The sequence below is a fragment of the Schizosaccharomyces japonicus genome, assembly GCF_000149845.2.
Source record: "Schizosaccharomyces japonicus yFS275 unplaced genomic scaffold supercont5.2, whole genome shotgun sequence".
In the NCBI taxonomy this organism is placed as follows: domain Eukaryota; kingdom Fungi; phylum Ascomycota; class Schizosaccharomycetes; order Schizosaccharomycetales; family Schizosaccharomycetaceae; genus Schizosaccharomyces; species Schizosaccharomyces japonicus.
Genome location: NW_011627861.1, coordinates 229,171 through 241,708, shown reverse-complemented (window position 1 = coordinate 241,708; position 12,538 = coordinate 229,171). Strand labels below are relative to the sequence as shown.

Genomic DNA, 12,538 nt, shown 5'->3' with positions numbered 1-12,538 from the left:
ACTGTTGCCGGCAGTAATTTACAGAATACTACATTTCGTCTCTCTTGCTTCCTTCTCTCGCTTAATATTTTCAGTATGCTATTATTACATAAAGGGTCAATGCCCAGACAAAAATAAAACAACCAAATGGAAAGAGAATGTACAAAATAAGGGAAAAAGTGGATGGGTTGGTGTCATAAAAAACGACCATTTTTGCAGAACAAGCTGATTTCATGAGTCATGAGCGAGAGTAGGTGAAAGCGAAAAAAGGTAAACCTTTTCATAGAAAATGAAGCAAAACAGCTGACCATACCCGATTGCTTTTTAAGGAATAAGAAGTATCACTTGCCTGTTTTGTTCACGCTTCAATTGTACCAACAACTTCGACATTTTCGTCGTTCGATACCGCTGGTTTTTTGTCCACATGAGAGTTTACATAAGTCTTTGCAACCTTTGTGTCATGCTCAAGAATCGCTTGATTCTGCTTTGCCATTTCCTGAGCACGTTGGCGTTCCATCTTGAATTCTTGACGAAGGCTAGCCAGTTCACTCTCCACATCCTCAACGGGTCTGAATACTCTACCGGAAACAGCAGTGTACTCCTCCATGTCAACTGGAGTAGGGTTATTCAAAACGAAGTTAACGCGTTTTGGATTTCTCCGTTCCTCAATGTTGAACTTTAATTTTATCTGTCGACGTGTACGACCAGGAAACAAATTCGCAATAAGTGAAAAATCTGTTCCCCATTGTGACAGGGCCTGTTGTTATATGTGTTAATACGAGGACAAGACATACGATGACAATAAACACTTACTTTGTAAAACTGCTCTGTCGATGCTGCATCCCATTTCTCGGACTTTTGTTTCCTGCCCCAAGTAGCACTAGTGACCCGGCGAGTAAGTGCGCTTTCCTCAACCACTTCCAAGCTTCCGGTAGAAAGTGCTTCATTCGCATGACGATCTACCTCAAGAGACGTCTCGTCCAGAACAATTTTTCCGTCAACTACTCTTGTGCGAACAGCAGTCGCAGCGCCAGCGCCAGACGACCTCTCCGAATCCATTTTTACGACCATTTGATCCAAGATGCTAAGTCTCACGGGCTTCTTTTCCTCCTGCGATTGAAGGTCTGGTTGTTGATCTTCATCGATTCCATCAATGGTACCAACAACTTCCTCTTCGGGCTCCTGCGCAAATGCAACGGATGGTTCAGGAGCCTTGGTTGCCAGTGGTGACAGAACCGGCGTTTCAGATCCTTCGCGTTTAGCAACAGCCGCACGACGCTTACGAATGCGTTCTTCTTGCTCAAGTTTTTCCAGCTCACGGAATCGTTGACTCCGTCGGCCAATGCCAATGTCTTCACAGAGTTGGGCCATTTTGAAGACGGTTGGGTCGATTTGTTGTGTCTCGCGCTCTTCCGGTGTCATGCCAGCGATACGTTCATCGTAAAAACGTTTGCGCTTACGACGACGTGGAATGGTTACGGCTTTTAATTTTGGAAACCCTTGGTCCTGTGATTCCGAGATCTTTAACGAAGCAAGATCTTCTTTTTGCTGAGAAGAAAACCCGGCGGCTTCAAAAGCAGCAGCCATATTTGACTCAAGCTGTGAGGCCGATTCCTTTACGATTTGAGACAAGGGTTCCATTTCGAGACGGTCTTCCAATGAAAGTTTGTCGCTATTTTTCGCCTTGCGCGATTTAAGTTTTACTTCTTTTGTAGCATCATGTTGAGAAGAGGAAACAATTTGAGACAACGGTTGATCGGATAAGGACCCATCAGATGCACTTCCATCTTTGTCCATCGCTAACTTTACGGTAGCGTTCCTTTTTCTAGCCTTCATAGAGGCAACTCGATCACCAATCTCAACCGTAACCTCACTCCGTGGATGCCGGGCGGCTTGATTCCTTTTCTTGTGGTTTCCACTTATGTCAGCAGACTCTGTTTCCACAGTGGACTCATTGTCGAGATCAGTTTGCGACCTTTGGCTGTCCGGAACAACGCCTTCCAAATCTGCGGTAGTATTATTTTCTGCAGCCGTTTGAGGATTTGTTTCGTTTGAGCCGTCAGCTTCCGCAGAAAGGGCTGTATCGTCTCTCAGATTACTCAAAGTAGTGGATATGGCGGATTGCTTAACCATTTCCGCAAAAGCAAGATCATCAGACTCCTCATCCAGCTCGTCTATGACATCAGCAGAATACTGTAAGGCTTGTTCTTCCAAAGGAGGTTCGTCCAATCCTTCAGAGCTCAGGTTGCCGTTGGCAGCTTCTTCCTCTGCTTCGGCGACCGCATACGAAGATAAAACTTCTTGAACGTGCGAAAGCTGTTCACTTGGCGTGGAATAGATGAGCCCTTGGTCATCATCATCGCTGAGGTCGTCCTCAAGAATTCGCGAAAATGACCGGCGGCGAGTAAACGGCACTACTGGCATAGAGGCAGCTGATGCAACTGAGGTGACTGACATAGTGTCGTCCAGTTCTGAGTTTCTTTCCAATTCGGCACTCACAGCGTCATCTTTCGTTGAAGCTTTAGCAAACGAACGCGAACGAGTGTTACTTGTTTTAACATTGGAAGAAACCTCTTCATCTGCCAGAAGGAATGAGATGGACGGCGCTGTGAAAAGCTTTTTCTTCTTCTTCTTCTTTGACGGTCTTTTTGAAGATGATGGAGCACTAACACTCTCGGTAATGCGAGGAGGTGATTGATTTAAGTTGTTGGCCAACTCGTCTGCCATTCGAGTAAGTTTGTCAGTACTGGAGAACAGAGAATCCTTAACGGAAACCTGCGAAGATGAACTAAAGGAACGTCTACGCTGTTTTCTAGCCTCCTGTTGATGGATTCGTGCCATGATCTGCTGGTTGGCAACTTCGCTCAGTAGCTGATTTCCACGTGAGATTCTGTCAAAACGAGCGTCGTCATTCGCTTCGTTTTGCGTTTCTGAGGCAGAACCAATTAGTTTAAGAACAAAAAACAGCAACTTCGTTACGTACCGTCTGTAACCGGTGAGACAATCGGCGAACTTGGCTTAATTTGCAATTTCCGCCGCGTACGTTTCGTATTAGACGATCCCTTATCTTTTTCTGACACAGGTTAAGCATAGAACGTATCAATTGACTTACTGTTTGACGATTTTACCGTTTTGGCGCACATTAAGCACAAAACTGATCTGGGGGAGGTCGACGTTTTTGGAAAATAACACCTGCCACATTTTCCTCACACCAAATACCCTCGAGTTCGAGACTCGATTTACACCACACATTTAGGACACCGCGACCTGTCCAAAGCCTACAGGAGATTGAGGTCGTGTTTTTATTTTGAATTATAATTGTTCGCTTGTTCGTGAGCATTTCCATGCTTAAACGAATTTACATCAAAGAATAACCGGACACACGTGAACGGAGCGCTCAATTCTAAGAGTTTATTCAATAATGGTAGATGTTCGCTCTCTTCATTTCGATACTGAAGATGACTTGGAGGTAAGTGCTGAACAACGCTCAATTTAGGCGTTTTCCATTGAAAATTCAGTAAAGACGCGTAAATCTGTCTTGGTTTTTCTTTTCTTTAGAGAAAAACGCGCGCGTTTCAAAAGTTTGACGATAAATTTCATTAACACATCTAGTTGTTTCAAAAAGAGGCCTCTTGGCGTCGTGAACGAGAGTATGAATTGCTGACAGAAGGATTGAAACATCGGTTTACGTTTCTTCAGCAAAAAATGGAAGAGCTAAATCATCTCACTACGCATTTAAATCAATTTTACGCTTCCATCGCGGAAAAGCTTGTCCCGTTACGTGTTGAACAACAAGTGTTGGATAATGTCTCAAACTGGACCACATTTACAGGACTGAGTGAAGAGATGCTGGAGAATAATTTTATGGAAGAGTTTATGGCCAACTACTCTCAGCTATTTCGCAACCTAGCCGCTGGAAATCTTTCGGGAGTTGCAGACATTGAGGCATTACGCCCAATGTATGACAAGTTAAGTATGCTTATTTACCTAGAAGGTTCACAAAAGGCATGTGAATACGTACTCGGATTTATGGAAAAAAACATTGACTTGCTCGCCACCCACTTTCGTCAACTCCAAACTGACGTTCAAGACCAACAGCATAGTCGGACTCTTCAAGATGTTGATTTGGTTATTCAAAATCGCACGGATGTTGAAGAAGGCGAACTGGACGAACAGTTGGCAACGCAAGCAATTGAACCTGATGGCCCCGCTCCAGCAGCTCCTCGTTCCTCCTTAACATCTGAAACTGTTGGCAAAATATCCAACGACTTAAAAAGTTTGAGCACTACTAGCAAAACAAAACTTCAGCAATTGCTCGAACAATACCGGGAGATGGCTCTCAAGTCTTGTGGACTTCATGTTCAGTCTCTGAACATTGCTGACAATAGCCTTGACTCTTACATGACATATGCTCAAATGAAGATGCAGCGTTCACAACTGGATGCAGAGCAACAAAATTTGGAAACCAGCATAAAGGACTTGCTAAAAAATATCAATGACTCTATAGAGGATTTCTATAGAATTGAGCTTGACGACCGCGACAAAGACGTTTCCAACATTCGCGAACTTCAACAAAAAATGAATCTAATGGAGCAACAACTCAGTGACATTCGGAATAAGCGCGACGAGTTGGTTATTCAACAGCAAATGCGTAATCCTGATCATACTTTAATGGAGGATATAGAACGCACTTTGGATGCCATTATCTCATCTCGTTCATCGTTCATTGACGCCTTGCAGACTCGAATGGACTTTCTCGAGCATGCTCCTCAATACGAATCTGAGCCGGCTGCCTCAATGACAGAAGACTCATCAGAAGTTGAAAAGCTGAAACTCAATAATTCTAGCCTTTGCCAAGAACTGCCAGGAATGCATGCTGCTTATGACAAAGTTCAAGCACAACTCGCGGAACAACTTTCCTCACTTCAATCGGCGGAAACGGAGATTGCTCAATCTCATTTAGAACGCGCCCGAGCCACACAAAAGTACTTTGCCGCCATGAAGGCTCGCGATGTTCTTATTACTGAACATAAAATGCTAAAAGTTGTTGAGGCCCGCAGCCAAGACTTAATGGCCAAGCTACGGGAACGGGAGACGGCCCTAATAGCTCGTGCTTCTACTGCTCGCAAGGCACTTAGCGTGTTCGAAGAGATCCAACAACTTTACCAAAAAGCTAATCAACAAACCTTGGAGACCGAGAAAAACACAACGCACACGAAACGCGCGTTCATCCAAAAAATAAATCAGGTATATATAATCATGCAAGCCTAAAACTGTATCCGACTAACCAGCATACGTTTAGACTTCTCAGCAGATCACCGAAGCACAACAGGAGATACTCGACTATTTCGAAAAAAATATTGAAATGGAGGAGCAACTGGCACTTCAAAAAGTTCAACTAGAATATGTTGAGCGTGAAAAACCACAACTCGAAAAGGCATACGAGACTGAAGAAGCTCAAGTGTACAAAGTAAGTGTCATTGTTGTCCCTTCGAGGGACAAAGATTTGCCTGCGAGATAAATACCGTGCTAACGTTTGTTCTAGACAATGCTCAAATGTTCGTCGTGCAATTTTGCCAACTGGAAGAATCGACTCATTTCCATCTGTGGTCATGCCTTCTGTGAGGAATGTATTGAGGATATGTGTTCACAAAAACATCGCAAATGTCCGACCTGTGAAAGGCCATTCAATCGAACAGATGTCGTACCAATTCACCTATGATGCCCCCTTTCCGTTCGTTCCTTACTGCAGCAGCCCTTTCGCTCTTGCGAGTTATCTATACTTTTACCTATGGTCCTATTAATTTTGGCTTCTTCAAAAAAACGACTCACTCCCTTCTCATTCCTCATTCTTCTCTAATCTTACCTTTCTCTTGGTTTTGTTTTCTTCGTTTCTGTTTGCTTTCATGATAAAGTTTAGACTGTGTTTCGTTTTAATGACATTGTCAACTTGTTAAAATATGTTGTATAAAATAAAATCACTCATTGATGTTGCTTCCAGCTGCTCTATTAAGTTAGCACTTGGTTGATTTGCAAAGGCAATGTTTAGAAAAGCTAATTGCCTAAGGAATATCGGATTACGTAAAAGTGTAAAACCCTCATGGCACTAAAACAAGCCAAAACCTCCTAGCTCTACTATTCTACTACTTTCATATAGCGTTCTACCCAACGACATTTCCTGTGTTGTTGTGTCTTTGCTATAGCAGCTAAGGCCACCTCCAACACAATGCAAGACCAGCAAACATCCAAGTCTGTGCTCAGTTACTGCCATAAATTCTGTGTCTAGTGACTGCACTTATGACCAATGTTTGTATCGGAAGATTGGAATGGCAGTCTTGGTAGTGCTGACTTAGCTTCAGCTAACGATGTGGGAACGGAAGTTTCAAGTTTCCAAGACAGCAACATATTTTGCCTGGAACGTGTTCAGCTTCAATTCCCCGTAGCCTTACGGCATATGGATGTTGAAAAGAACATACTGGTTATGGCATTAACATGTGACAAACTGTTGTTAATTGACTTGGACCGGCCAGAGGAGATTACGGGTTAGTTTAACAGTGTACAAAGAGCCATTGAGTGCCTCAATACTAACAATGACACAGATATCGACATTCCTAAGAAGATACTGGCATTTGGAACCACGCACAAAGTGTTTACAAGTAATACAACTCACATTATGTTCGTGTCTACTACTTTTGGAGACAATTGCCTTGTTTTTCCAAATCATCAAGTGCGTATTCTAGCCAAATTGAAAGGAATGACTTTTGAGTCGGCATTGTTCCTGGAGTCTTCAGCCTCTACATTCGAATTGTTACTTTTAGCGACTAACGGACAAATTTCGTTGCTCCAAGTGAACGTTTCTGACGCCCAATTAAAGCACATCGAGCGATCCTTTACTATTTTGCAGCAGCTTGATGGTTCTGAGAAGCCATTACTGCTTCAGCTGTATAAGCAAACTTTATTCATATTCACTAGTCGACACATTTATCGACTTAATTCGGAGAATTCAGATTCCTTGGCTTCATTTTTCTCCACGGATGTAAATGATAGGAAGCGTATGTTTTTGCTGTTGTTGTAAGTTTCGTCGCACTAACAGTATGCTTAGCATTTTTTACCGTCCAACGCGGAGAAGAATTCAGAGAGATACGCTTCTCACCGTTTCCCGAAGCAGCTTACGAGAAGCTGTATGTTTGTATATTGACTAATAAACGCATAATGAAAGCTTCAATAGACGATCTCTTAACGGAAACTTTCTCGTTCTCTGCCGTACTAGAACTGCCTACCGATAGTGAGAAACCAGTTCAGCGTTCCGTCCTTATATCTTCCTTTCACATCATTTATTTAGAAGGCGATGTACTTTTTGCATTCAATATTCTGAACAATCAACTGGTTTTCAAGCAAACTGTTCCATTACTGCAAAGAGAACGCATCCTAGGTTTGACGGAAGACCGTGAACAACGCACGTTTTGGATTTATACGACGGAAGGTATTCACGAAATTACTATTACAAACGAGGCCCGAGACGTTGCCCGGATCCTTTTTGAGCAAAAGGACTACGAACGTGCACTGACTGCTGCTGCTGAATCTTCGCCCATGAGAAACCTAATTCTCATTGAATATGGCGAAGAAATGATGAAGCGTGGAGAGTGTGAAAGAGCAGCAATGCTGTACGCTGATAGTTCAAAGTCGGTTGAACAAGTTGCAGTTGAGCTTTTGGATCACGAACAATATGACGCTCTTCGAAAGTATCTCTGGAAGAAACTGCGCATGACGAAAAAAGCAATGTCCGTAAAGCGGACCTTGCTCGTCAATTGGATTTTAGAGCTAATCCTTAGCCGGTTTAACAAGCTTGACGATGAAAAACAGCTAACCGATGACGTTTCTGTCTTCCGAGAAAAAGAAAAACAACTAGATGTCGAGTTTGCAAAGTTACTCCGCGAATACAAAGACGATTTGGATAAGGGTGCAGCATACTCGATTACCGTGAATTACGGTCGCGAAGAACAGCTTCTTCAACTGGCCACAGTAATGGACGATCGATCATACATCATGTCGTACTGGATCCAGCGAGAGAATTATGAGAAGGCTCTACAAACACTACAAGACGGCGTGGATGAAGAAACGCTTGTTCATCATGCCAACGCCTTGCTCACCAATCGTCCATCCGAAACCGTGGGCATTTGGAAACAACAACCGAACCTCAACGTTCACGCCCTCATTCCAGCTCTTTTGAGTTACAACCAGAAAGCCGGTGTGCCTGTGGAAGCGAATGCTGCTATTCATTATCTTCACTATGTCATTGATGTACTGGGCTGCAGCGATCCCACTGTTCACAATACTCTCTTCTGCATGTATGCATACCAATCGCGAGGTAACGAAGAGTACTTGCTCAAGTATATCGAGAAACAAGGAAACAACCCACTCTACGATATGGATTTAGGATTACGGTTGTGCTTGCAGTACGAGTGCAAGAAAAGCGCTATAAAGATTCTTGTTCTCCTACAGCTTTACAGCCAGGCCGTGGATATGGCTCTCGAAGAGCAAGATTCGGACACCGCTATGAACATTGCTAGTATTCCAAGCGACGACAAGTTTCTTCAGAAGCGGTTGTGGAGAAAGATCGCGCAGCAGCTACTAGCCGGGCACGCGGACGTCAAAACTGCCGTACGCACGCTCAGTCAATCGAATGTGCTTTCGCTTTCCGAGATTTTGAACATGCTTCCGACAGATGTTGACATGGATGACATTCGTGAACATGTTTGTGCAGAGCTCAACAACTATCGCTCAGCGATGGAAGCATCCACACGGGACATGGAGGAGTCTGACCGTATTACGAAGGCTCTTTCACGCTCGTTTGACGAACGGAAGAAGGAGGTTGTTCAGCTGGATGCAACCCAGGGTTGTTTGCATTGTAATGAACTGCTCATCTTGAAACCCTTCGTCGTATTCCCCTGCAAACATGCATTCCATCACGCATGCATGATCGCTCACGCACCCAGTACCCATGTTACCGACGAGTCTGTTCTTGATGAATGTCAAGTGTGTGGACCTAACGCTACATATAAACTCATCGACGAGCCTTTTCACGACGACTTTTAATTTCACCTCAACTACGGCGACACGAAAATTTATGAAGTTCCTGCGGTAATAGATAGCCGTTAATACTAGACAAACTCTTCAAGACTTCTGTAATTCTGTTTTCACGATTTCAGCACAAATAGGCCCCCACAATAGCCCCACATATGCGGGTCTCTCATCGATGGCCCCCGTTGCCCGTCCCCGTGACCCCGCGCACCCCACATCCCCACTTATCAGTCATCCCTTCTCTACGACCCGTTTCATGGCATCCAGCCCCTTACTCCGCAAGCTGTAGCATCCCACCTATTCGGAAGCGTCCTCTACCACCAACCCATCCGCCACTTAAGCCACCCCCATTGTTTATAACAGCGCCCCGCTTTTTTCTCACCCCGCACGGTTCATAGATTTCGCGTGTTTTCTTAAGATAACTTTAATGCTCTGACTACTACCACCACAAATCCTCTTTTGAGCCCTGTCGCAAGGAAACAAACAGCTTGGTTTCCCTCTTTTCCTTCTCCCTAACCGGACTCCTGTTTGTCTGACGACGTTGTTTTTGTTTATAACTGCCTTCTTACGGTCTTTATCTATTTATTTATGTATTTATTTGCGTGTTTCTTGCCCTGCTCTTAAGTTTTTGTCTCTCGTTTTTGTCGTTGTCTACGGGTTTTGTTGTGTGTATCTTCTCGTTTCGAATTGGGTTGAGGGCCTTTATTATACAATCGTCTACCTCCTCGCGTTCGGGACCCAACAAAGGTTAACGACACTAAATTTCTCCGTGAAAGCCAGTCTTTCAGCGATTTGTAGTTGAGTGAGGTGTCTGTGAAACCAAGGAATAACCGAGGTGTGCACCCTTCAAGAATGCAACAAGTGCTGTCCCAAGCCCGCAAGTTCCTTGCGGAATCGCCTGCATGGTGCAGACTGGTTGTATGTGCTTCTGTGTCTCTGCATCTCATAAGACCATACATCCCAATTCTCGGGCAGCTGTCACTGTCCTGGGATGGACTCTTCCAACACGCTCACGGTACGAACTCGGAAGGAAACAGCTCTTTCAATCTGGAAGCTAGCTGTTTGTGGGGGACCTCACAGCAGCATCTATTGTGTGTGTGTGTGTGTTTATGTTCGACAGGGTTCTCCCGCGATGGCTAGCTCCAGGCACTGATCTTGTGTCTGTGAAAGTGTCTGTCTTTGACTGAATGATTCTTCTAACACTGGCTAGTTTACGAACTCTTCACATACCCGTTTGTCCATGTTTCGCTGCTTCATCTGCTTCTAAACTGTATCGCACTTGTCTCACTCATGCCAACGTTTGAACGAACGCATGGTACTGCTGTGACGTTTCTCTTGTGTATGATTCCATACACATTAGTTCCGGGAACGGCACATCTCATAACGACACGGTTCTTCTCCAAAAGTCCGGGAATCAGCGTTGCTGGTTTGAGTGGATGGGTGTTTGCTTTTCTATCTGCTCAATGCTGTCAGGCAGCACCAAATGCAAGGTATGTATGGGATGAAGAGGGTGTAAAGAAGGGGGCAATCGTTACGGAGAATTTCCTGCGACGCTACTGAAAGTGTTGCGAAACGATGAGGTCGGTAACATTAAAGTCGAGAGACTTTTTAGCGTTTACGATAAGGCTTTTTGAGTTCCGTAACTCTTAACGTCTTGTTCCTACTTTCTATTCCGTTGCCTTCTGTTCTGTCCACCTCTCCCTTTTTCCCTCCCTCGTCCCTCCGCTTTTCCCGTCTAATACTCTTCTAGAACCCGAGAAGTCTTTGGATGGAGTCCTTCCAAAAAGTGGCTCCCTCTGTTTTACCTGCTTTTAACGACATTGATGATTCCAAATTCAAGTTTTATCGGTCACACGTTTGGTATGCTTACCGGCTATGCGACTCCTTGGATGATGTCGCATGTGCCTTTTGCAACAATTGCTGCTCGTTGCGATCAACGCCTAGTTACGATTCCCAGTTATTATGAATTAAACCCAGCACAACTCAACCCTACTGCTATGATATTGCCCGTCACTATTGATGATGCTGCTGCTGTTACTACAAACACACCTACAACCTTCCCTGGGAGAGGCACTCGTCTTGGGACATAAGAGCAGTAGGTTCAAACGTTTAAATGTTTACGATTCACCTTTTCGGTATGGACAGCTGTTCGCACGTCTTCTCCCCTCTCAAGAAACTGCTCCCCTACAACTACTGCCATTTTATTTTTCTTATTAAACGATACTTTAAGTCCTATTTTTCCTTCTTTTTACTTTCTTTCTACCACACATACACACATACACACCCTTTAAGCTCTCCCGTCTGTTAATAAAAGAACACGTCTCTCTTTCAGATTATTCATTCGTTTCACTATTCCAGTCATTGGTTATCCAAAGAGGGAAGGCCGAACGAGAGTCAACGAGTCCGCAAAGGCATCGATACACTGGCCCGCTCTTTCGAAGCGTTGCGCATCGTCCGCAGTCAGAGATGCCACTGCCAAGGGCTCCTTGTCGGTGTAATCGTTTCTCAAGGGCACGTTTAACGATGCGACCATGTCCACCTGGTACTTAGGACACCGAATAACGTATAAAATGACAGCAATGTTTTGCAGCAGCGTCCTTATTGTGTGGTGACGATCCCGAGGAAGCTGTTGGAATCCTGTCAGCCGGCACACACTGGCATTGTCGCCTAGGGATGCTATATGTGATAGTTTGCTTGTTTCTATATCTTCTTCCGACCAAATGGTTGATGCAACTGCATCGTTGTCGTCAACAAGACTCTCAAAGTGAAACTGAGCTGCCGTTTTTCCCGGCGCATCTCCGTGTTCCAGCAACTCAAAAATAAAAGACAACATGTCGTCCGAATTTTCCATAAAAACCTCTTGATTGTCGGGCACTTCACGCAGCTTACTAACATCGCAGAATGAGGACGGAAGCTCCGCAGTAAGTGCTCCTCCGAATAGTTGAACCATCATATATGCCTTAACTTTGACTTGCAGCTCTACGTTACTCAAGTGCTGCTGTTCTATTGTTTTCGCTGCCTAGAAGGTCGCTAACACACAACTACTCAAAAATGCTTCGGCTATTGTATATAAAGGTGACAAATGAACTTACACCAAAAAACGATTTTGTGACGTTGGATGAAGGCTCTCTCAAACGAAGTGCACGGCTAGCAAGCTTACGAATTGAAGAGCTTGATCGAACTCCAAACGACCAAAGAACAATTTCCCGCCCCTCCCCATTAGAATAGAATGCAAAACAATGTTTTTTACTATACTATAAACCAGAAGCCAACCACGAGGGTAAACTTTAAACTTTTATCAAATGAGGCTACCCAAGAAGAAAAGGTTGTATAAAGAGAAAGGGTATATACGAATGGTACCTTCCTTAAACGATGAGAAATAGTCATGGAATTATGTCTGTGTTCTTCGTTTCATGAATGGAGAGAATATTTGAAACCGAAAACACACTGAAACGTCTCAACCGCCGAAAAACGAGAT

At 44.2% G+C, this 12,538-nt stretch overlaps 5 protein-coding genes across 5 annotated transcripts; 3 read left to right on the top strand and 2 right to left on the bottom strand.

Moving 5' to 3' along the window:
- Positions 1-40: 40 nt before the first annotated feature.
- On the bottom strand, positions 41-3,154 carry SJAG_03007 (transcription factor TFIIIB complex subunit bdp1). The gene is made up of 4 exons (XM_002174139.2): positions 3,092-3,154; positions 2,963-3,052; positions 793-2,909; positions 41-736 (listed from the first exon to the last, which is right to left on the bottom strand). The coding sequence occupies exons 1-4, from the start codon at positions 3,120-3,122 to the stop codon at positions 338-340; spliced, it is 2,637 nt and encodes an 878-aa protein (XP_002174175.2). The 5' UTR covers positions 3,123-3,154; the 3' UTR covers positions 41-337.
- Positions 3,139-5,979, top strand: SJAG_03006 (ubiquitin-protein ligase E3 Brl1). The gene is made up of 4 exons (XM_002174138.2): positions 3,139-3,448; positions 3,592-5,226; positions 5,282-5,449; positions 5,525-5,979. The coding sequence occupies exons 1-4, from the start codon at positions 3,401-3,403 to the stop codon at positions 5,699-5,701; spliced, it is 2,028 nt and encodes a 675-aa protein (XP_002174174.1). The 5' UTR covers positions 3,139-3,400; the 3' UTR covers positions 5,702-5,979.
- A 96-nt stretch (positions 5,980-6,075) lies between these two features.
- On the top strand, positions 6,076-9,186 carry SJAG_03005 (ubiquitin-protein ligase E3). Its single transcript, XM_002174137.2, has 3 exons — positions 6,076-6,521; positions 6,579-7,031; positions 7,082-9,186. Exons 1-3 carry the CDS (start codon positions 6,284-6,286, stop codon positions 9,073-9,075), a joined length of 2,685 nt encoding a protein of 894 aa, XP_002174173.1. The 5' UTR covers positions 6,076-6,283; the 3' UTR covers positions 9,076-9,186.
- Positions 9,187-9,490: 304 nt separating this feature from the next.
- On the top strand, positions 9,491-12,338 carry SJAG_05286 (rhomboid family protease). The gene is made up of 3 exons (XM_002174136.2): positions 9,491-10,075; positions 10,271-10,550; positions 10,811-12,338. Exons 1-3 carry the CDS (start codon positions 9,913-9,915, stop codon positions 11,148-11,150), a joined length of 783 nt encoding a protein of 260 aa, XP_002174172.2. The 5' UTR covers positions 9,491-9,912; the 3' UTR covers positions 11,151-12,338.
- SJAG_03002 (ran GTPase binding protein Mog1) lies at positions 11,201-12,136 on the bottom strand. The gene has a single exon (XM_002174135.2). It carries the CDS (start codon positions 12,011-12,013, stop codon positions 11,426-11,428), a length of 588 nt encoding a protein of 195 aa, XP_002174171.2. The 5' UTR covers positions 12,014-12,136; the 3' UTR covers positions 11,201-11,425.
- Positions 12,339-12,538: the final 200 nt, after the last annotated feature.

Bases quoted from the DNA above. Each gene is read 5' to 3' on its own strand.
- SJAG_03006 (XM_002174138.2), top strand. From the start codon at position 3,401: ATGGTAGATGTTCGCTCTCTTCATTTCGATACTGAAGATGACTTGGAG. The intron at 3,449-3,591 runs GTAAGTGCTGAA...TAACACATCTAG, and splicing joins ATACTGAAGATGACTTGGAG to TTGTTTCAAAAAGAGGCCTC. The intron at 5,227-5,281 runs GTATATATAATC...GCATACGTTTAG, and splicing joins TCATCCAAAAAATAAATCAG to ACTTCTCAGCAGATCACCGA.
- SJAG_03005 (XM_002174137.2), top strand. From the start codon at position 6,284: ATGTTTGTATCGGAAGATTGGAATGGCAGTCTTGGTAGTGCTGACTTA. The intron at 6,522-6,578 runs GTTAGTTTAACA...ACAATGACACAG, and splicing joins CCGGCCAGAGGAGATTACGG to ATATCGACATTCCTAAGAAG. The intron at 7,032-7,081 runs GTATGTTTTTGC...CAGTATGCTTAG, and splicing joins GGATGTAAATGATAGGAAGC to CATTTTTTACCGTCCAACGC.
- SJAG_03007 (XM_002174139.2), bottom strand. From the start codon at position 3,122: ATGTGCGCCAAAACGGTAAAATCGTCAAACA. The intron at 3,053-3,091 runs GTAAGTCAATTG...AACCTGTGTCAG, and splicing joins AACGGTAAAATCGTCAAACA to AAAAAGATAAGGGATCGTCT. The intron at 737-792 runs GTAAGTGTTTAT...ATATAACAACAG, and splicing joins CGACAGAGCAGTTTTACAAA to GCCCTGTCACAATGGGGAAC.
- SJAG_03002 (XM_002174135.2), bottom strand. From the start codon at position 12,013: ATGATGGTTCAACTATTCGGAGGAGCACTTACTGCGGAGCTTCCGTCC.
- SJAG_05286 (XM_002174136.2), top strand. From the start codon at position 9,913: ATGCAACAAGTGCTGTCCCAAGCCCGCAAGTTCCTTGCGGAATCGCCT. The intron at 10,076-10,270 runs GTACGAACTCGG...AACACTGGCTAG, and splicing joins ACTCTTCCAACACGCTCACG to TTTACGAACTCTTCACATAC. The intron at 10,551-10,810 runs GTATGTATGGGA...ATACTCTTCTAG, and splicing joins CAGGCAGCACCAAATGCAAG to AACCCGAGAAGTCTTTGGAT.